Source organism: Poecilia reticulata, chromosome 19 (assembly GCF_904066995.2).
Source record: "Poecilia reticulata chromosome 19, P_reticulata-male-v2, whole genome shotgun sequence".
In the NCBI taxonomy this organism is placed as follows: domain Eukaryota; kingdom Metazoa; phylum Chordata; class Actinopteri; order Cyprinodontiformes; family Poeciliidae; genus Poecilia; species Poecilia reticulata.
This window is the reverse complement of record NC_088848.1, coordinates 7,534,466-7,557,866: the sequence shown is the minus strand read 5'-3', so window position 1 is coordinate 7,557,866 and position 23,401 is coordinate 7,534,466. Positions and strand designations below refer to the sequence as shown.

The 23,401-nt window shown below is 38.3% G+C and overlaps 3 protein-coding genes across 3 annotated transcripts; 1 reads left to right on the top strand and 2 right to left on the bottom strand.

Moving 5' to 3' along the window:
- Positions 1–416: 416 nt before the first annotated feature.
- LOC103481440 (leucine-rich repeat, immunoglobulin-like domain and transmembrane domain-containing protein 2) lies at positions 417–3,914 on the bottom strand. The gene is made up of 3 exons (XM_008436874.2): positions 3,224–3,914; positions 2,225–3,006; positions 417–1,681 (listed from the first exon to the last, which is right to left on the bottom strand). The coding sequence occupies exons 1-3, from the start codon at positions 3,331–3,333 to the stop codon at positions 894–896; spliced, it is 1,680 nt and encodes a 559-aa protein (XP_008435096.1). The 5' UTR covers positions 3,334–3,914; the 3' UTR covers positions 417–893.
- Positions 3,915–4,222: 308 nt separating this feature from the next.
- lrit1b (leucine-rich repeat, immunoglobulin-like and transmembrane domains 1b) lies at positions 4,223–7,644 on the bottom strand. The gene is made up of 4 exons (XM_008436873.2): positions 7,248–7,644; positions 6,446–6,906; positions 5,963–6,268; positions 4,223–5,854 (listed from the first exon to the last, which is right to left on the bottom strand). The coding sequence occupies exons 1-4, from the start codon at positions 7,367–7,369 to the stop codon at positions 4,788–4,790; spliced, it is 1,956 nt and encodes a 651-aa protein (XP_008435095.1). The 5' UTR covers positions 7,370–7,644; the 3' UTR covers positions 4,223–4,787.
- Positions 7,645–11,655: 4,011 nt separating this feature from the next.
- Positions 11,656–17,025, top strand: rgrb (retinal G protein coupled receptor b). The gene is made up of 7 exons (XM_008436872.3): positions 11,656–11,875; positions 13,453–13,609; positions 14,198–14,319; positions 15,221–15,374; positions 15,495–15,612; positions 16,199–16,312; positions 16,628–17,025. The coding sequence occupies exons 1-7, from the start codon at positions 11,800–11,802 to the stop codon at positions 16,766–16,768; spliced, it is 882 nt and encodes a 293-aa protein (XP_008435094.1). The 5' UTR covers positions 11,656–11,799; the 3' UTR covers positions 16,769–17,025.
- Positions 17,026–23,401: the final 6,376 nt, after the last annotated feature.

Here is a 23,401-nt window from a genome sequence, read left to right as displayed (position 1 = left end):
GGATTCTTAAATTATTTTGTTTATTTTTTCTGTCAATTATACATTTCAACTGTTCTTTTTCCACCTTGGAACGACGAACAACCACCTTCAAGAAATAAATTCATAAGTATTTCAAAATGTTTCTAGATGTTCCTTATTTCAGATAAAAAGCCAGATATTTTGTCCTAATTAAAATTCGGTGCACTCAAGAGATGCTGTTAAATAGAAATATCATATCCTCCTGACTGGGATTCGGATGGAAATTCACTTTAATCTGAGTATGTATAAATTCATGAACATACCGCTTATATAACAAATCCTCTGAGTGATTGTGCTGAACAATCCGAGTATGTCTCAGCATTTGTTTTTTCTTTAATCCAGATAAAAAATCCTGCATACCATTTATAAGACTTCACATTTAGAGATCTGCAAAAAGAAACGATAAAAGATACGATATTTATTCATAACAAAATGCAACACACTATGCCCATAAAATCACACACAAGCAATATAATAAAATGTATCCACAAACCTGTGACAAAGGAATAACAAAGTATTCATTATGACTTACAGTGCAGTATAAAAAACAGGAAAGAGTACTCAAAATACTTCATTTTGTACATGTATATATAAATACAGGACACACAGGGTATCAGCAAAGGAAGAAAGGCATGTTTAATCTCTGGGCAACATTTTTGGATTTTCTTTTACATTTGATATAGGAACTTTTAAGTTTTCTAAACTTTTCAAGTTTTATATAATCATTAAACAAAATTATTACATTTAAAATTATTTTGGGCTGAATGTTAAAGCAATTTAGGCTTGGTACAAAGACTAACGCTGTAAGAAGGCACAGACTGGAGCTAAAGGTAAATGTTTTTCTTAACGGGAGATTTAGTTTCCCCACATTGATTCTAGTATAGATGAGCAGCACTTCCCCCTCTGCACCTGTCTTCAGATTTTCGCCTCTTTGTTGGTTTTTCCTCTGGGTCCCTATATAGAGCTTCATCGCTGGCTGCCTGCAGGCTGTCAAAGGTGTTCTGCCTCTCTGATCCCTCTGCATCCTCAGCATGCCTCCTCTTCTTCTTCCACAGATCCACACAGCGATCCACGCAGCTGAACCTGGCCTCCGTGGTGCATGCGTACATGCCTGCCGGCACTGCCAGCACCATGGCACACACAATGACAATGATGTGGATGAGTCTCTCCCTTTGCTCCAGCTGACTAATGTCGCTACCTGTCACGAAGACGATGCACTGGCCCTCTCTGGGGGGATGGTTTTTCAGGGTGACGCACACCTCATATTTGGTGACAGGAAGCAGGTCGCTGACTGAGTAACTGTTTATGCCAGGGCCAATGAAGATCATTTCTTTCTTGGGTGAATCGTATTTACCAAAGTGGACGGTGAACCAAGTTTCTGCTGGATTGTCCGTCACGGCATGCCACTCCAAGGTGATGCCATAGACAGTCTGCTTGGCGATGCGGATGTCAATGTGGGGACTGTCATTAGATGACAGCATGGGTACGGGTGGAGGAAGAGGAGCTGAAGAAATGGGGGAATCAATGTCGAGTGAGATACCAACAGAGGAGTTGCCAATGAAGTTGTTTGCCATGCAAGTGTAGAGTCCGCGGTCCGCCAGGTGCACGGACGGGATCACCAGCTGGGATGTGAGGGTCTCCTCATCTACCTGAGTTTGGGTAGCTACAAGGATACAAGAAAAAGACATCAATCTACTACATTAGAATTAACAAAAATCAACATCTTCCCTTTATTTACAGCTGTTTCACACCCCAGCTTTTTGGTTTCAATTAAATGAATCTCCGTTTTTTTTTTTTTTTTTACAATTGTAATCTGCTTTCTTTAGGATATAACACCAAATCCTAAATCTGTGCAGATTTGGTATTGTTCCACTGTTTATTTTTGCTGTGAGCAACCAGGACAAAGGGTGATTGACTGCTTCTTCTTTCCTCTTTTCTTTACTGGTCAGTGCATATGGCAGACAATACTTTCCCAATTAACAGCTGCTAAAACTAAATGACGCTATGCAAGTGGTTTCCAAAGAACAGTGTGAAAGTGGCCCAAACCAGATGAAAGTGTGACATTTTGTGATAGGCCAATCCGACTGAGTTCCTATGGTGATGTGAAAGGGTCCCATGTCGGGTAATGCGACAGCAGTTTGAAATATAAATGTAAGATGAGTTCACATTTCTTTTAATTTTGTAATAATTGAAACTTAAGACTTACAAGCAAATCCTCTGATGATCTTGAGAGGATACATCCACTGAATGTTTGAAAGTGGCCTGGCTTTGACTTGGCATGTCAGCGTTGCATTTGCTCCCAGAGACAAACTAACGTTAGACTCTGCCGCTGAGGCCAGCGGTTTCATGCAGGTTTTCAGCTGGACCTCATGGAAATATTTGTCCACTTTGGTGCTTGGGCCAGAGCACTTCAAGTAAGAGTTCATGAGGATGACGGGAGGGCTCACCTTACGGATGAACTCAACGAAACCTTTAAGGCGGCAGTCGCACGACCAGGGGTTGTCATGTAGCGCTAAGACCACATTGGAGACCAGACCTTCTTTTCCCCACGCTTTCTCTGCTATTTGATAAAGAGGCCAATTTGTGAACACTTCCTTTGATGTGATGCTAAGCTGATTGAAGGATAAATCTAAGTAGGTCAGTGCAGGCAAGTATCTCAAAGCGTGCTCCGGCAACACATCTAACCGATTGTGCTTCAGGTCCAAAATTTTGAGCCTCGGTGTGTTCTGAAATGCAGTCCATGGTATCGAAGTCAGCTTGTTGCCTTGTAGCCTTAGCTCGGTCAGGTTGGAGAGGCCCTCCAGGCTTTTGATGGTCATCAGCGTGATCTCATTGAAATTTAGCCAGAGGAACTCTAAGGCATGAACTTGAGAGAAGGAACCTTGGGGTAACTCAGTCAGGTGGCAGTTTTCAATTCGGATTTTAGTAAAATCATCAGGGATGTTCTCTGGGATGTGCGCCATGGGGGTTTCCATGCACAGCAAAGACCTAGAATAATACATGGCAAAGTGTTTACAAGACCATCTATTTCTGAAGTTCATAAAGTAGATGCAGTTTTTTCTCAAATTAGTCAATATTTTCAGTTTTTGAGACGTTTGTTTGTCTTCCATAGAACATTTTAAGAAACATTTAACATTCTTAAAACTAGCCCATAGCTTTGATACATCAGATACTAGATGTTTCTACAGTCTAAGTGATTGCCTACCTTCCCAAGTTTTCATTAGTGCAGGAGCAACCCAGCAGACATGCAGAGAATCCAGGGGTGATGATATCAAATACAAAGAACACCCCGAACACGGCACAAAATACGTCCATGTTGCTGGATGAGCATGTGAAGCAGGCCAGTCGGAGCAGAACATGCCTATCGGCTGCGTGGAAGAAAGCCTATTACCTTAATCTCCCTTGACGCAATGCCTAAGACACCAAATGACATGTGAGACGAACAAAATGAGTATTTATAGCAGTGGTCCACTTTGTCTCAAAAACATTGTCAGATCTGTTGAAATCTTACACGTCTCCTTCACTCCTTCAATTGTATTTTGATCATTTTGGGATTTTTCTTTCAGGTGTGTCCTCAAAATGCTTCTCTTTGGTCTAATTTAATTTATTTGAACCCAACCAAAGCGTGACAATAGGAGGCCCATCTGTACTCAGTGGGCCCGAGCCGGTCAGGCTTAACGGCGCTGAGAGGGAGGGCCGCGGTGAGACAGATGTCTGGAAAGTACTGTAATCTGACCTCAATAATCTGAACACTGGCCGCCTTTCAGGTTGCTCGAGTCATCATTTGAAAGAAGAGGTAAAGGTAGACAAACGATAGTAAAGTATGTTTTATATTTCTCTGTCAACTTTTGAGCAACTTATATTAAGTAGGTTAACCTCTTGACAAGTAACAAACATAGTGTCTTAGCTTTTAGGCACCATGACATTTACAAATTCAACTTTTGGGCTTCAAGTAATGCTCTAATATGGCATTAGCATTTTTTTTTTTTAGCTGGTGTGACTCCTAATAATGTTTTTCGGTTATGTCATTCTGGCTGTTCTGTAAGGTTAGACTTATATGTAAAAAGCACAAAAAATATTCTACATCAATTTTGAAATTGAAACTTAACATTTGATCCATTGGTATGATTGGATTAATACTTATAATGTTGTGAGTTTACATCAATATATGGAGAGATATCAAGAAAAAAGCTTATAAGCACAATTAAATATAAAAAAATATTTATTTTCAGTTGTTATATGTATATCATTGAGATTACAAATGTTTACATATTATGAAATGCACTGTTGTTTAAGTTTCTGAGCCAACAACCAGTCTGGCACATTATGCTGTGTGCTGACATGCAAAACAGGCTAAACAAACGGTTGGTGCTCTAAACTTTTCCTTTTATATTTCATACTTAACACAAAGCAGAAGTTACTCTTAGGGTGAAAAAAGATAACTGACTGGGTTGGTAAGAGTTGAGGACATCAAGAGAATTTTCTTGGAAAAAACATCACTTTCAATAGTGCATCACAAATAAAAAAGTTTTTTTTTTTTTATAAATACACAATATTAAAACCAGTCTTTGTTTTTCTTTTTCTTTTCCCTTTTCAGTCAAAGAAATTACTGATTTTGTTCCTGTCAAGGCTGTAAATTAATCTCTTTTGACCATTAATGACAGAGACAACTCCAAAATGTCCATTTGAGTCTCTGACCAGTCCAGTCCTTTCATCGATAAACATTCCCCGAAAACAAAGTGCATCTTCTTGACACTGTCTGCTCCGTTTTAACAGAAGTATTCATTAGGCGGCCCCTCAGTCCTCGCTATAGCTTCTGAATCAACACTTGACCTCGCCGACAGGAGCCTGTTGGATTCATCTGGGTTTAGCCTGGTCAGATATTCCCCCTCCGTCCCTTTAGCCTTGCCTCCAGGACCAAGAGTCTCAAATGTTACGTAGGAGTCTTGTATGTCTTTTGTCTGCCGCCCCAGCATTTTTTGGCAACGTTTCTTTATTGCCCCACAGCACACGATCAGAGTCAGGGGGACTGCAATCACACATGCAACAGTTATCACCACCACATTAATGAGCTTCTGTGTGCCACTGGCACTGGCAGCTTCATCCGTTGAGAAGATTACACACTGTTCCTTTTTCGGAATCAAACCTTTGACGCAAACGCATGCTATGTACTTTGTCTTTGGTACAAGGCCTTCAATGGTGATACGGTTCTTTCCGGCACCCACATTAATACGACGCATGTCTCTCTCACCAAAAACGGCATATAGGACACTGAATTCGGTGGTGTTTATGGCTGTGGGGGCACGCCAGTTCAAAGAGACGGTGTGATCCGTGTCCCCAATCACTTTCACCGATCGCACTACCCTTTTCTCGGGAACTTGCTGTAGGGACGAAGCATTTGCCACCAAGTTGCCTAAACCTTGACTCACCTCCCCTGACTTTAGAGGGTAAGAATCTTTGGACTGTCCTTGAGAATTTCCATCAGAAACACTGTAGCTCTCAATTTCATATCTCCCAGTCACTCCTTTGCCATTAAGAGGTTCAATGATGGGTTGAGCTGCAGTACTGGTGGGTGGTGGAACATATCTCGCAATGAGTTTTTCCTGGTAAGCTGCTCTTCCCACGCTCCCAGGCTTCTTTCTGCTGCCTCTCTTAGAAACGCCACCGACTGCTTCCTCCGACCGAATGGAATCAGTGATCACCAAGGAGATGATGGCATCCGCAGAGCCCACAAAGTTGGTGGCTTTGCACACATACTTCCCAGAATCCCTGTAGGAGACTGCAGGGACGCTCAGAATTGACCAAATGATGCCTTCCTTTGAAATCTCTTGCTGAACTGAAAAATCCAACAAATACACAAATAGAGTTAATTGTGACACACAAGGGAAGAACTTTAATCTCTCTGCTATTTAGTGTTGGACAAAAGTAACTGCTCTGAACTCACCTGTGCCATTCATTTTCTTGCCATCAGCACGGCTCCAGGACAGGTCCGGAATGGGGACGCCAACAGTGCCACACCGCAGTAGAACATTGTTGCCCAGTGAGCTCCGAACGCGAGCCACAGCCGTGTGCACCCTGGGGGCCTGGCACCTCTGAAGTTCTGCTTCAGTAAAGAAAACCCCAGACAGGCTCTCAGGATCAGCGCACCTCAGCCGAGTGTCAATAAGTGCCACGGATGATGAGGGGGACTTCTGAAACTGGATCAGGTCGTAGAGTCGGCAATCACACAGCCATGGGTTATCATGAAGACCTGCAGAACCAGCAATGAACAAATGCTATAAGCTTTGATAACATCAAGTCCAGAATTAGTCAAACACCCTGACACACTACAGAGAAGAACTATAGTTAGACTAATCCCTAACTCAAAGAGAGCAGCTCTAAAAAGAAAACTTTCCAGTAGCCTAAACGGTCAGAGCTTGATCCTCACCCAGAATTAGCTTAGATGACTCCGAGTCTTGGGAAGGCTTCACGCTCAGCCACATTGTGAGAGCTTCTGCTGGAAGGGTTGTGAGGCTGTTGCTGGATAAATCCAGATAAGTGACGTTTTTAATGTAAATGGTGGCCGAGGCCGGGATAGAGGAGATCTTGTTGTTGTGCAAGTCGAGGAGCCTCAGGATGGGCATGTCACTCAAAGCTTCCCAGGGGAAGGAAGTGAGGGAGTTTCCATCCAGCCTGAGCTCATCCAGGTTGTACAGGCCTCGAAAACTGTCCTCATTAAGCGAGTTCAGGGAATTGAAAGACATCCAGAGAAACTCCAGGCTGTTGAGGTAGTGAAAGTTGTTGCTGGCGATGCGTGTGATTGCCGTCTTCTCTATGCGTAGCTTTGATGTGTCGGATGGGAAGTTCGGAGGAATCACAGTGATCTCTGGGTCATTGCAAAGCACACTCCTGTAAAAAAAAAATTAAAAAGTAGAATTGTGATTACTTTAAGCCTGAAAATAAATCCAAGAATAATTATGAAATTTGAACTTGGAAAGCTTATCGGTGAATATTTGCAGAAAAACTAGGTATCTATAAGCTTTTGTTTTAATTTTTTTTTTTTAAAATGCAATCATTCCGGGGGAAAAGGTGGTAACCTATTGTTCAGTTATAAGCAAAGGAGATTAAAGAACAGCGCAGGGCAATCGTTTATTACAGAGTGACTGAATTGTAGAAAGCAACAGTAAAAGCAGTTGGCATGCAATACAAATGTAACAGCTCCCAATGCAAACTAAATTAAAATAACTTACCTTGCCTTTGATCCGTCACTTAACTTGTGAAAGAAGCAGCTGCATTGTGCAGGACATGATGTGCTTAAAACAGGGAAAAAAACTAAAGCCAAGCAAAAAGCAGGAGCAAAGTGCCGGCTCATGTTTCCCCCCTATCTGCAAGCAACTAAAGCTCTACGAGACTAAACTACAATTAATTAAAGAGCAGCAATTAAGGTCTAACGGAACGTCGGGTACATGGTGGTGGTTCGAGGCTCACAGCGCCAACTGCTCCGCCTGCTCTGAATCCACAGATAAAAAAGGGATAGGCAGGGATTAGAAGAGGACTTGGGTTATTTTCATTCACACGATTAGGCTATTCTTTCCCTGAAGCTGATAGGCTGCATGCTTTTCCCTTTCAGAACTGCTTTCCAAACTGGCATCTAAAAAAAATAGTGGGATATTGAATGTGGCATCGCAAGCCTCAAGCGGAAAAAAGAAAATAACCAGAGTTAGCAGTTTTGAGTATTTTGTACAATACATTTGTGTGGGGAAAACATTTTAACAGTGATGTCAGTATTAGTATTTTTGAGTTCTTACTTGTAATTATTATTGTTTTCACATAAAAAAATATAGTAAAAGGATACAAAGACAAAATTACACTGGTTCCCCACTAGATGGCAGTTGAGAGTAAAAAGAGGTACGACGTGTTTTGTTTTATTGTCTTGTTTACTTATCAGTACTCAGACCTCATGAAGAAACCATGTTGTTGAAGTGCATCCTTGAATATTTATCCATGCTTTTTGACTACTATAAGTTCCCATAAGAAGGCAAAATGTACTTTATACAAACTGAGTCAGTTTAAAGTGAGTTTTAAACTATGCATTGCTCACATTCATCATATGCTTAAATTAAAATGTATAAATTCAAATGTATAAGTTAAAATAAGTCATCAAGAGCACATAATAGCATATTCATGCTTATGATGAATGTGTGTATTCTTCCTTGCTGGACGGGAATAAATGTGTATTTTGTATCCAGCCTGTAAAGTGTGTCTGCTTGTGACACACTTTCTGAATGAGCCTCAGTCCCTGAGGGGTTTTTGCAGGTCCAGAAGTTTAATGACACGGCGGCTCTGATGGGATTTTAAATCCTTTAATCCAGTCATCTCTCCGTCTCTTTATCATTTTGTCTTTGTTCTGTTTCTTTATACAGAGGCTCTCCTACATAAGACAAACGTCCATTTCTGCACCTGTCTCCATCGTAGCACCTCATCAGTCAGAAAATGACAAATTCCATGTAATTTTCATTCTCCCACTTTCTCCTTCCCTTTGTTCTAGAACAACATTTTGCCATTTTACGGTCAAAAACTTGCTTATGAAATGGACCAACTTAAAGCATCACATTATTGGGTAATTAAAAAAAAACAAAAAAACAAACACATCGTTTTAAAATTGTTTTAAATGAATATTTGAAAAGCTTGCTGGGTATTTATATTCCATCCTAGTTCTTCAATGTGTTGTTCACTTATGATGTCTAACAAATTTTTGAGGCCCTCACAGAACAGTTTTAAATGTACTGAGGTTAAAATACACGCAGGTGGACTCTGGGTAGTAATTAGGTCACTTCTGAAAGCATTGAATTTTATTTACAATTATCAGAGTAAAGGGGGTGAACACAAATCGACTCCAAGTTTTTTGCTCTCCAAGATTTGCATACATTAAAAGTATAAAGATTGCCTCCTCTTCACGGTTATACATTACTTTGTGTTGATCTGTCACGTTAAATCAGATTGGAGTTTGTGGTTGTCATGTGGTAAATAGTGACGTTTAAGGAACGTGAATACTTTTGCAATGCACTGTAAAACTAAACTACTTTCATTTCAGCGATTTACCTCTATTGCAACAGTTGAACCTTTGTTTCATTGCAAAGCTAAAAGATTATCTTGCTGCTATTAACTATTTGCCAAGGGACTAATGTTCAAATGCGACGAAAGTGCAAATACACCACTGGCAGGTATTTGGGTCAGGCAGGGCAATACGTTTAGCTCAAATATTTTCTATTTTTGTAGAAACATTTAAATTAAAACTAAAGAAAAGTTTGATATTTAAACTAAATGTTTCTTTGTGGAATTTTTTCTTTTATTTTATTTTTTGCAACTCTCGGACATTTCCACTGATGACTGCATTCTTTCAAATATCAAAATCATTAAGAAATTCATTGCCCTCTGATTTTATTAAACTTTTCATCGAAAGGTTTTAACTTGGCTCATTTTACAGAAGTCCACTACAATCATTCTCTGTAAGGCTGGCTCAGACCAGCTCCGCTTTCATCACCCTCAGCTGTGGTAGCTTAAAAGATTGCATTACTGAATCTTGCATGTTGTGAAATTTGTCACAGAGTTGCTTTATGTCCCAGCATGACCTCACACTGCAGCTTTAGGTATCGGGCCTCTTGTTTTGTGATAGAGGAGATAACTTTCTGCATCAAATGCACCACGTGAAATCTCAGCTTTTTTTGTTGTCGGAACGGCAGATGCAGACAAGCGTCGATTTTGTGGCTCTCCTCTGTCTGGGACCCAGAGTTGTACACAATATGGAAGGATTCAGAAAAATTGGATTTTATAAGCCCATTGGGACACATTGTTGCTGCATGGTTAATGAGTTTGTGGTAATCTGGGCACAGATTAGTGGAGCCATCAGACTCAGCCCAAATGTTGCATTTTAAAAGGTTGAGGTTGCTTTGGGTGAGTGTCACAATTTTCTGCTGTCCTGGTTTTTTTTAGGGGCTATTTTGGTCAACAGATAAGCATTTAAATAAATGAGTTCCTGATGTTTTCAGTGACCCTTCACAATAAATCCAGCATGTGAAGTAAACAGGATCCATATTAGTAAAAGGCCAAAATGTGAAGTGTTCTGCTTTTCACAACCCTGAAAGTTGTATCCTATTGTAGCCACAAACATCAACTATTAAGATTTTTTAAATTATAGACAAACACAAAATAGCATTTGAGGCAAATTCAAGTCAAAAAGTTGATAATGTATTGCTTACAAAGTTCTGGACGAAAACCAGTAGCAGGCTGCAAAGCAATTAAGACTGAGTATAGGGTTACGCTTTAGCAAGACCAGACTGATTTATTATTGGACTTTGATTTAACCATGTAGAACATAACTGCCTAGTCAAAGTACAGATCCAAATCCAGGATGTCTGTGTCCAGACTTAAACACTGATTTTCACAATAAATCGATTTAAGTGTTTTGCTAAGAAGAATGAACAAAGTATCTTCTCTCTAAAGTTTGCAGAGACAGATCTCAAAAAAGTTGCAGGTGTAATTATAGTGAAAAATGAGCAATAACATGTAAAGCTGGTATAATTACATGCACACATTTCAGATTTTGAGTTTGAAATATTTTACAACCATCTTGTTTTTATTCCTATTCAAAAGAATGGACAACTTTGTTCTTGATACAACATAAAAAATATGAAACGTTTCACATTCGTGAATACTTTTACAAGGTATATTACACTTTTCCTACACATTGCCAACATTACAACTTGCAATTAAATAAATATGTCACAGTATCTACGTTCTTGTTACATTAGATACTCTTTGGCTTCTTTTATTTTTTTTTTACCTATGATCAGGGACACTTTTTAAGCAGTTCCTGTTCTAATTAACACCTACAGCTGCTGCCAACTAAACTAGAGATTACAAGAAGACAAACGTGAGAAACCGCTTTGATTTCTGAAGAGTGAATCAAATTAAGAAAAGAGCACAAATATGATCTTTACAGCAATTTTTCAACATAAAAATGAAATGTTAGAGCTGAAAAGATGAACAGGAAGCTTTGGAACACCACAATAAATAAGATATAACATTATCTAAAATAAGAAAAAATAATAATTACAAAGTATTTTCATTTAAAGTGCGTTTATTTCTGAGCGTTGTTTTTAGATCCTCTCAAAAAAAGACAGTAAAAGATGCATAACCTGTATAGTCTGAGAAAAGACAAAAAAAAAATCCCACCCATTTTTCTGTCATCTTTTGTGTTTTGCAATGTAAATGAGTACGGCTGTTTCCAATAAAGTATTTAAAAATGCTCACGATTCCCATTATAAACCAGTTGAATTATGAGGAAAGACTGAGATTGAGTCCAAATCGCTGAGATTGAGTCCAAATCGCTGCTTAAGGACAACATTTCCCATGTTCCCATTGTTTCCTTATCACACACTCAAAGTTGAAGCAGGGACAGGAAAGGCTATAGTTTCTGTCCACCAGCATAGGCTGCACCCATTAGACGTTTCTCAGCATTCAGATCAAATATTTATTCAGAAAAGGCCCTAAGATTGTTTTCTTTCCTTTTTTATGCGATCAGTAAAATCGCGAGTTTGCTCAAAGTTTGCTCGTTAGGACATTCCTCCGAGGATTGCAAAAGTGGACGGGGGGGGGGAGTTTAACCCAGATTAGTGTCTTTATGCTTTTTCACGTGAAAGAGCCTTTATAAAAAAGACGACATCTCGAAGGAAACGGTGGTTTGATTGTTGCTGTCTGAAGGAAAAGAACTGAGTTTGCAGCTAAGTTTACTTTCCAAACATGGGAGCTCATACACTACCGGAGGGATTCTCGGACTTTGACATGTTTACATTCGGCTCTGCGCTTCTTGTTGGGGGTAAGTTTGCAGCGCAGGATGGGATGTTTGTGCAAGATTTAAAGAGACAGGCACCTGAACACACACACACGCACACACAAAAGTTAAGCATTTCAAGTACAATGGTTGAAAGGTGCCGTTTTGTGTGGTCAGGAAGTCTGATGTGTTGATCCCCTTACAATAAACTTCCTTTTTAAAAAGAAGATAGTAAAACAGGTTTAAGTTGTGAATGCGCGTCAGCTGTAGAGGCTCTACCTTGGACAAACCCCTCCTGTCCACAGTTTTTAAGCTTCAGAGAATGTTCTTTTTTTCCACAAATACAACACATTTCTTATAAATCCCAAACTACATTTTAAAGAATCAACATTTTGTGCAGATTAACAAAGTTAAAGCTAGTTTGATTGTACATTTTTTAAGCCCTGTCTCCTCAAACGTGTTCAAGTACTTGATGTAAACTATCAGCTGATTTGATGTGCTGGTTCATCCCTGCAAGGCTCTGCTGCCATCAAAAGCTGTAATTTATAGTTTCACAATTGAAACTATAAATTGTATTGCTACAATTGAAAAAGAATGCAATGTTTATGTTTCTGTGTTTTAAATGCTGAAATGAATCCTGTTGCACAGTAACAACGGATTACAAGTCAATTGGCATCAAATCTAACAAGTAAAACTGCAAATATTTTATATGTATGACATAAGGTTGTATTTTAATGCTTGTTGTTTTGATCTATTAAACCTTTTTTCGGTTTTGTCGACTTACCAAATTTTGCTTCTGCTTTCTTCCTTATACTTAATCAATTGTTCACATGTCCCATGCAGATTAAAAAATCTATTTTTATTTATTTATCGTGTTCACTGAATGCATTAAAAGTAAGCACTCTTGCTATTTTAGCCATAAACTCATCAATCAATAGTACAGTTTTCGATCAACTTTGTTTTGGATTTTAAAATAATCTGAAAAATAAAAGGCACTTTGAGGCAAATGTTGAAATGGTTGCCAAGTTAAAACTGCATGCCTAAACACTTTCATATTGCATTATTGAACATTTTAATATAATGCCCTACCCATTCAAGCAATGGTAGCATTGATTAATAAATTAAGCTGTTTTAAATGTACATTCATATCGGTTTCATATCCTTAGTTTGATTATTGGGTGATACGAAAATAATCTCTTTTCCAAGAAATCCTGGCCAAGACTGCCAAGAGCATGGTCTATAGAAGATTAAGAGCAAAGCAAACAAAAAAAATATTAATTAATTAAAAGATTCTGCAGTTAAAATGTTTACAGAAAGATTTTTCCTTCTCAAAACCAGCAAGAACAGTCGTAAAAACATCTAGTGACAACAGAACCTTTAGGTTCCTTTAGCATTTCTGGTTCAGGTTCCAAGAAAATGGAGCAGAAAAGCCCTGTCTCTGAAAATATTTATTGAAACTGAAAATATTTATTTCCAAGTTCCAGTATAAAGACTATTTCTATCCTTTGCAATTGACCACGATCGCACGATTTTATTTTTCTTAAACCTCTCAAAGAACTTCTGGAAAGATTGTGATGATGACTGATGATGTGTGGAACGCTCTGACTTGCTTTCTCCCGCAGCGGTGCTGGGATTCTTCCTCAACGCCGTCAGCATCCTGGCCTTCCTCCGAGTGAAGGAGATGCGAACTCCCAGTAACTTCCTGGTGTTCAACCTGGCCTTGGCCGACATCAGTCTGAATGTAAACGGTCTCACGGCTGCTTATGCCAGCTACCTCAGGTGACAACCCACTGTGGAAAACTTATATTGTTAAGACTTTTCTTCAAAAGTAAGGGTACTTTGGTTCTTTACAGAATCTGCTAATATTTGAATGCAGGAGCTTATTCTACTCAAAACAAGTCAGCTTCTGTCTTTTATAATCCAGTCTACAATCCACTTTGCTTGGACTCAAGGTTTTGCAAGCAAATCTGCAGGGTTTTAGAAACTGCACAGCGAACCTTAACACTTCAATAAGGTGGATAAAATAAAAAAAAATCTCAAGTTTTGTTCAGAATGTTTCATAATCTTAATTTTACTGCAGCACCTATTTATTGCCCAACTTTAACATGGAGTTACTTTATCTTCTTGCAACAGTGCAAGAGTTCCCCCACTTACAGTCAAATCTTTATTTCTTTTAAGTTCATACAATTTAATTCTTTCGACATAAATCCCAAAGTTTTATGACGTAATGCAGCCTTTGTTTTGTGGATCACCAGTGAGGGAGATTTGAACCGATGTTTTAATCTGTTGAGAAATCCTTGTTCTGTTCTGCGTAGCAAATCTATACAGTTAAAGGAACTGTGATTCATGTTTCCTCATGCTTTGTAGGTACTGGCCTTTTGGTCAAGAAGGTTGTAATTATCACGCTTTCCAGGGGATGATATCAGTCCTGGCTTCTATCAGTTTCATGGCTGCGATCGCGTGGGACAGATATCACCAGTACTGCACCAGTAAGTGGGGAAAAAAAATTCCATTAAAGTACAAGAAGGAGATTTCAAGTTGGATTTCCTTCCCCATTTGATAGGGACTGAAGTTTTCCTTGAAACCCTGGCTTTTGCACCCATATATTTCCTGATTTGTAAACCTGAGATTAAAGGGTATCAATGGTGTCTCTGCTAAAGGTTTAACCCCGGTAGTTCACATCTTTAAGATTGGGTACAAATTCAATTCCAGTCCTTAACATCTTGCTGAAGAATGATCACAATTTTCTAGGCAGGAGACTCCGAAGGAATTCATGATATTTAAGGTGTGTTTGTGCTTCAGTACCTGCTGGATAATAATGATCATTCTTCTGTAGAACTCCACTCGCATTTTAATGTGTCCAGCGTGAGTCGCTGCAGTGATTGATTGTAAAGGGATTGTGGTTCTTGACCTCCAAAAGGGCGCCGTATAAATAAAGTTTACGTACATTGCTTACTGAACCAGTTTTGTGCCAGATTGATGCTGGAGTTACCTCACTAAGCCACTAATCCTGCTTTATAGTACAGGCCTTAGTACAAACCTAAAGATTAGGATGTCAGATATACACTGTATATATGTTTCAAAAATTGTAATGGGTTCTTAAAAGTGATAATCTCTGGGGGGGGTGAAAGTCTCAAGCACAGACCTTGGAAGTGAGTGTTTTGTTAGATGATTTCACCCTTAGTTAAGGCATCAATCAAAGATTTATGTGTAATCCACAGATAAATTCTTTAATTAGTAAAACTAAATGGCGAAAAATTGTGTTCTTGCATTTAACTTGACTAGAGAAATAATTTATATTCACTGCAGTAAGAAAAAAATAAAACAATTTCATTTCATTTGTGCTATAATCAAGCATCTTGCTTGCATCCAATCTGACTGCCTCTGCAGGACAGAAGCTCTTCTGGAGCACGACTTTGACGATGAGCGGCATCATCTGGATCCTGTCCATCTTCTGGGCCGCCGTTCCGCTCATGGGATGGGGCGTCTATGACTTTGAGCCAATGAGGACGTGCTGCACGCTTGACTACACTAGAGGAGACAGGTAGAGTTATGTAAAATTACAGAATACACTGAGACTAATGCTCCGGTCGACAGAATGAATTATTCTATATGAATTCCCCTTATTTTAAGCCATAAAACCCTTTTTTTCCCATTCTGGCAGGGACTACATTACCTACATGCTTACTTTGACGGTGCTCTACCTGACTTTCCCAGCTGTCACCATGTCTTCTTGTTATGATTCCATCTACAAACACTTCAAGAAGATTCATCATCACAGGGTAAATGTGCTGAAATGTCCCTACGGGTGCAGCATTGAATTCTGGCAGAGACAAATATAGGTGGAAGGAAGAATCATAATAAATGTGCAAAAAGAGATTCAAAGTTTTCCAATATGATTATATGATGTATGTTTATAGCAGCTGATTAAAGAAGTAAATCACAAAATTTAGCATCTGAAAGGAGAATAGAAGGAGATTTGTGAAATGATCTCAACTTGAATACTGTAAGAGTTTTTCATCACATTTCATCCAGTGATGTACAGGGAAGCTGAACTTTTTATGTGTTTGCATTTAACTTGACAGCTGTTGAGTGTTCACTTCAATCATGCATTTAACAGAAGACTGTCTTATTTGGCTCTGACATAAAGAATGATTGCTAAAGTTACTTAGGCATGCCTCCAAAAAACCTTATAGAAGTACCTGTTATGGCAATTTTCTTTTTTACAAAAGACGTTATATGAAAGAATCTTGGCAGATTTTTTTGTGCTTAATTTCTGTTTCACGAGCTATTTCTCTGCTTTCAACGTTACTTAAATCACATCACGCTGAATTAAGCAGCATGTAACACTGTCCACTTATTTTTCAGTTTAACACCAGTTTGCCTTTGAGAGTATTGCTGTCCTGTTGGGGTCCTTATGTCCTCATGTGCATCTATGCCTGCTTTGAGAACGTGAAACTCGTCTCTCCAAAGCTGCGAATGGTAAGCTCTTCTATCAAAATATGCTGTTTCTGTATCCAGGACTCCTACAGTTTCAATTTCGTAATTCCAGATTAAAATTTTTATTTTAAATTTACTTTATTGTTTGCTATCTATTTTTTTTTTAGATAACAAAATAAGGAAAGAGGTCTAGAGACTCAAAATATTTTCCATACTCCATTTACTTTTTCCCTGCTGGATGTTGAGAATATTCATAGAAAATTCCACAATTTTCCAGACTCAGAGTCCTGTGTATCAGCAATGACTTTTTTGTCCCTCTAAATACTCACAAAATTGTCGTCACTTTTTCTTTTGCAGTTGCTTCCAGTTGTTGCAAAAACAAATCCCATCTTCAACGCTCTTCTCTACTCATTTGGAAATGAGTTCTACAGAGGAGGAGTTTGGAACTTCCTGACTGGACAGAAGATTGTTGAGCCAGACGTTAAGAAGTCCAAATAAATTAGACCAATTAACATGTTTCTCAAGTCATATAAATCTGTAATTCACTCTTATGATAGGCTCCTTATGCTAGATGTGTGATGGCTGCACACTTGCTCTTCTTATCTCCCTTAATTACAGTAGTGACGTCTCTGGACAGTCTTTCTGTTTGTACCCGTCTCATGATGGATTTGTGAAACTTAAACTTTTTTCTTCACCAAACCACTTGAAATGTTTTCATTGATGTTCTACTCAGTAAATGAATGCTGCTGCTGCTGCTGCTGCTTGTGTGCTTTGTTTTAAAGCTGTTCAACCTACTTATGCAACGTCTCTTTAATGAGAGGAAGCAGTTACTGTGTTAAGACTATCACATGCTTAGTCTAATCATTTTTTACACGTAGAGTCTGATTATTGGAGTGTATTCATGAAGGAATAAATACGTGCATGTTGTACTGGTTATTTTACTCTAGATTAAGGGAAAGATTTTTTTTTTTTCTTTAAAACAAACTTTGAACTGTGTAAATAGAGCCTTTCCACTCAGTAGAAGCTGAGTGGAAAGGCAAATAATGGGGGGAGTAACGACCTGTAACAACTAAAACCAAAATCAAACTAAGTTCTTTAAAGATTAGAATACCAAGAAAACGGTTGAGGGATTTAACTTGAGTTACAGTTGTTGTTGTTTTTTTTTTACATCCACGGCATTCATTGGTCATTGATGTCATTGTCTGTCAGCAGTTAAATATACTCACTCCATAAATAACCTGCAATGAGGCAAGTCTTAGTTACACTAACCCCGGCGTTCTGACCTTTAGGCTGGCTGTCGGCAGATAAAATCCTCTCAGTCAGTGGCTCAGTCTTTTGGAGGACAAGTTGTCTGATGAGCAGCACTAATGCAGCCTTTAAAGTTCACCATAAGGAAAGTGTCAACAGTTAACTAACATCCTTTACTTCTAAGTTAAAGTTGCAGCTCTTTGATGTATTTATTTGGGATCTGAAGTTATAGACTAACACCATGTAGGACATAAATGTGAAGTTACGCTTTAGACAGTAACAGGCTGTTAACAGTATTTTTTTATATATTTTATGCATTCAAACACTAAAGACAACACTTTCACAAACACATGTTATGTATGACTGAGTGTTTGGCTGACTTGGTTAAATACAAACTGTCGGAAATGCAATTAGTTTATTGGTGATCCTATCATGGCGGCACTAATAAACCAGCAGCATCAATGGGTTTTGAGGTTGGTTTCAGATCCAAAGCCTCAAAAATCAACATGAAGTCAAAATCTCAACAGTTCAAACCCATAAATCCAAAAATGGCTGCCAGGTTCACAAAAGTTGGTGCTTGCTGCAAGTGAAAAATGTTTATATTTCTGGTGATATTTAAGTCATTAAATCAGGGATACGCAACTTCAGGTCAAGAAAGTGATACTACAGTGCACATGTAGAAGAGGTATTCTCACTCTTTGGGTGGCATTGTGGCATTCCACTCATTTTCTAGGAGCTTAGACGTTTAATTTGAGTGTGACGTCATGCCCAGGTCAATTTTTAGACATTTAAGAGTCTAAAAGTGGCTCTTAAATGTCTATTTTTAGACACTCCACTTGGAATTCTAACTTCCGGGTCAATTTAAGGTTTTTTGGATCCCCTAAACGACAGAGTTTTCAACTATGAAGTGCAAGGTAGTGCCTAATTCCTGTAGACTTTGACAGCTCCTCATCATTTCAACAAATCATGCATTTGCCACCTTATGCATTTTTTTTATTATATTAACAAATGCAGAAGTAGGATTTCTATCTGCACTGCTATTTACCAAATTTGTACCTGGCAGGTTGAACCTATTAAACATTTGTAAGCATGACTGATTTTTTTTTTGGAGTTAAGGAACTTCAGCAAAGCTTTTTCTTTGAAGAAAAGAGACTGAACTTGTTGGATAATGAATGCCCTAACGAGACGCTGACTCAGGAAAACTGCTCATAGACGTCTCTGCATCGGAGAAACACAAACAAGCCACTCGTTGGTATGTAACACGTACTCGGAGGAAAAAGATTCTTCCTTAAACTGCAGGTTCCATCTCATTTACCTGGGTTGTTGAAGGATTTCCCAGAAGACTGAAGAATCCAACGGATTAGCGCCCAATTCCTGGTAAAAGCAGTCCAATTGGCTAATCTCTGATCAGAAATAAGAGGGTGTGTGGAGTCGTGATCTAATTTGGTCAACGCCTTGGATAGAAAAAGTGGCCAGACACTCACAGGAGAAAAGCAAAGCTACTTGCTGCAAACAGATTAAACCTTGTTAAGCTTCCAACACATTCTGCTTCAAATTGGGCTTCAAGATTTCAGTAGAGTAAGAATATAGACTGATACACGCCAAAATACGACTGTCAGTGAATGTTGCTTTATTAGCATTAGGGATCACATTAACATTTTGCCACCTTAAAGCTTTAAACTTAATTGCACTTTAATTGGATTTCGTTCAACAGACCTGACACAAAGACGTGTGTAATTGTCTCAGAAAGTGGGAGAAAAATGTTACGATATTATAATGTGTCCAGATATGTAAAGCTGGCAGACATATCCGATCGGCCTTGCAGATGGATCCAGATAGATCAAGATCCAGGAACACTGGACACAGCAAAACCTTGATACATGAGGGCTGGACACAAATGGACACCGCAAGTTTTATTTAAAAGAAAATGTTGAAAACCACGATGTTGAACATGTTTAAGTAAAGAAAAGCAAAACTTTGCAGGAACTTTACACAAAATTGGATTAAAACAGTAATGCAAGATGCAAATAATGATTTAAAAAAACAAACACGCTGTAGTAAGTTAATTAGACTTAGTCTTAATTGGGTTGGAGAAAAACCAGCACACACACCTCAGCTGCTGGCAGCTTGGAGTATCCAGCATGGGGACGTCATGAGGCTCATCAACTACGGTAATCAGATGAGATGTGGACATGCCACACCACGCAGCAAAAAAAAAAAGAAAAGAAAAGATGGATTCTGCCTTTTTATTTCAAATGTATAAAATCAACACAATTCAAGGAGGCAACCAAACTTTCATTTTAGGCAAAAACACTCTCCTGGCTAGAGTTTGTGCAGTCAAAGCTTCCAGCACATACTTGTTCTAAGAAATACAGATATCATATTTATATATTAAGTGGAGTAAATTATTCAGGAATTATTTAAAGTACGCAGTTAAATGTCTAAATCTGCAACATGTGGTCATTCAAATATAAGAAATATTCACTCACACTGACAAGACTTTTTTTTCTTTTCTTTTTTTTTTACATACATAATACCACTGATGCACTGAAACTTAGAGATATCATTATGTGTGATAAGAGGTTGTTTTTGCTTTTCGTCTGCAGGTTCAATGTGTGTGAGAAGGAACATTTGGGGTGTTTGTGGTACATCTACAAATGATGCCAGGTCCTTTAAAGCTACAACTCATGGGAGTGAGAAACTTGTGGTTTTTGTAACATCCTACAACACCTTGCTGTGTTATATTTCAAACGCCATCTTAAATTTTCATTTGAACTTTAATCTGACTTTAGGATGAGGGGGTTAATTGCTTATTTTACCTCTAAAATCGCTATCATTTTGTTGAATGCTGCAGTTCATAATCCTCGCATGAAAGGGTTAGAAAAACTGTATTTTCTTTTTGTAAATAGAATCAAATTTTAAACTCGCAGCACATACACGTCTTCATTCGGTATCACCTCGGCAACAAGCATGATTACTCCTGTGGAAGCTACTTGGAGGAGAAACAAAGGTCACCGTAAATCCTTTCAACATTACACACGACATGTTACAGGTCAGATTATATCACAGCCTAGAAAGAGACATAATAAAAAAGTATTGTCTAAATCTCAGCTGTGTGTTATGTAATACTTTGTGGAGTTTTTCTTTAGCTCTTAAGAGATGGACTGAAAATGCGATTTTAACTCCTCACAACAGATTAATTTAAAGATGTCATACACACCATGAGGACTTTTGCTTGGCATATCTTTTAGGGGATTAGACTCCATTTCCATAAAAGAAGATGAATCTTTCCCTTTTTGCATGATACCCTTCTTATTCACAATGTCCACACGTTAAGATTTCAACACATCATTAGTAACTCATGAGGATTATCCTGACACTTGTCTATTTGATTCTGACAATTTAAAATAACGAGTCCGCAGAGATTATCCATACAGTCACATCTCTGCAAAGCCTTTCATCTGACAGATGTATTACAAAAAAATGTCACGGCATAGCTGCAGTATAGGATTTTAATATAAATGCATAAAAAAAGAAGTATTTATGTAATGGCTGCTGCAGTGCCAGGCCTCTGTCATTAGTAAAATTGGGCAGTTATTTCCAGTGGCGTACTAATCCTCCAGTTGGTGTATTCATGCTGCCTTTTTTACTTCAGATAATCCACTGAATACTGAGAGCAGCGGTCAATATAATCCACTGTTTTAAAAGTACCGCAACGTCCCACAGAGAAATCGTGACGGTTAAAAAGACACACAACTAAAAGAAGTTTTGTTTTTTTCTTATTATCATTATCTTTATTAGCCGCATTATCTGCAAATCTCAGCATTCTTTTAGCTATTTTTATGTCTTAAAAACAATTGCTCCACAAAAATACCTCCACCCCCGAAAAAAACAAAAAAAACAGCTGCCATGTCCATTTCAGTATTAGTTAGCACCAAAACGGAGAACATTTTATCTTATAGTTTCCTTATTTACATGTCAGCATCTTCCTAATATAATGGCCTAGATCATTTTTTACCAACAGGGATTTTTTTTTTTCTGACTAAATCATGTTTTGGTGAAAACGGGGTGACGACTTTGGAAAATAAATCACTTTTTGCACAAAAGAAATAACTTATATGTCATTATTTTAGGAAGGTGACTTATTTTGTTGCAGAAATCGAAATGCTGTTGTAAAGTTCTTGCATTAACGCCTCAGAGCCAGCAGTCACACTGTGTGCTGCCAACTGAAAGGCATTTTTACTATCAGCAAGTCTTTGCTGCCCTCTTCTGGGAAGATTTAGACAATTTTCGATCCTGAACAAAATGTGAAACCGAGGGAAATTACAACAAGTTGTAACGGTTCCACGAACTCATTTTAGAAGCAGAAGAGGTAGGTCCTTCAGAGCTGTGGCTTCTAAATAGTGAAATGACTTACCTTCTTCTCTGCACTTTCTTGACTCTGTTCATTCGTTTAAGACAAACCAGCTTGTTCAGATTGACTTATCTAGCTTTAGGCTGGTTAGTTTTATTCTCCTTAACGTTTTGTTTTTCTGGCGTGTTTTATAGTTGTGCTACTGTGAAGCAACATGTGGTTTTATCCTGTGGAAGGTGCTGTAATAAATAAAGTTCAACTCACCTTACTAAGGTAAAGGCAATAGTCAAAGGTAATATCCGATTTTCCTGTGTGCGCCTGTTGATAATCACCACCAGGTGGCAGTATTATCTACATAAATACCGAGCTGAACTTCATGCTAGAATTGAGGTACACTTCATTCCCGCCAATGTGTCAGGTGTTATTCTGGAGACGCCTGGTTGTGAGAAATGAATTACACCTAGAGTGTATCATTGATTCACCAGAACCCAAATGTTGTCTTCACAGACTAAATCATGTGGGTTAAAGGAAGAAAAGATGCTAACCAAGCATTGTCGTGTGGCCACCTGACCTCGGAAAAACGTTGTTCTTCAGAATTATAAATCTTTTATTTGAATATATAGACTGTGGTTGACTTGATTTCGTTGTCTGGAGCTGTCCAGAGCCTCGGGGTGCTGGAAACGAAGCAAAGGTGGCTTCTTATATTATTTAATCTTCTTTAAGATCAGCAGTTTAAACTATGTCCATTTGTATATTTTGGTTTGGAATATTGATTTCAATACTGTGGTATACACATGCAAAAAAAAACGCTGCTATACCAGTATTTGCCACCAGGGTTGGTGTTTTCTGGGTTATGCTCAGTACAGTTTCTCTCCACACATAGTGTTTTGCATTGCATGCTAATAAAAGTATCGGTTTTGGTCTTATCTGACCACAACACCTTAGTGACCTGTGCCAAACTGTTTTGTTTCTTGTTTTTTTTATTTCTACAATGCCTTTGTTCTTCCCACGTACCTATCTAATCGTGTCAACAGATTATCTGCCCTTGACTGTGGATTTCTGCAGCTCCTCCAGAGGTGACATGGGCTGCTTGGCTATTTCTTTGATTAATATCGGATCGAATTTCTGATCAATATCACCAGAACATAATTAGATAAAAGACAAGATTTAGAACTAGATTATCCATGTGTGTTTACATGATGACAAAGTATGTTTTTGTTTATTTTTTATCTAAAAGTGTGTGTATTCCTTATGCAAAAATAATAATAATCTGGGGTATTCTGCATACCAAATGTGTAGTTGTGCTAATTTTGTAAAGTGTTCTAAAAAAAATAGGAGTTTGATTTTAAACTGCACTTAAGAAGCTGTAACACATATTTGATTTGAAATCTTTCAGCGTCTTAATCACAATTTTATTGACATTTCACAAACATATGGGATTTGTTTTTCTGTTTTGGCTAAGATAAAATGACAGTAATATGGTGGATTTCTGCCACTTGAATGAAAGAAGCACAAGCACATGGTTTTTG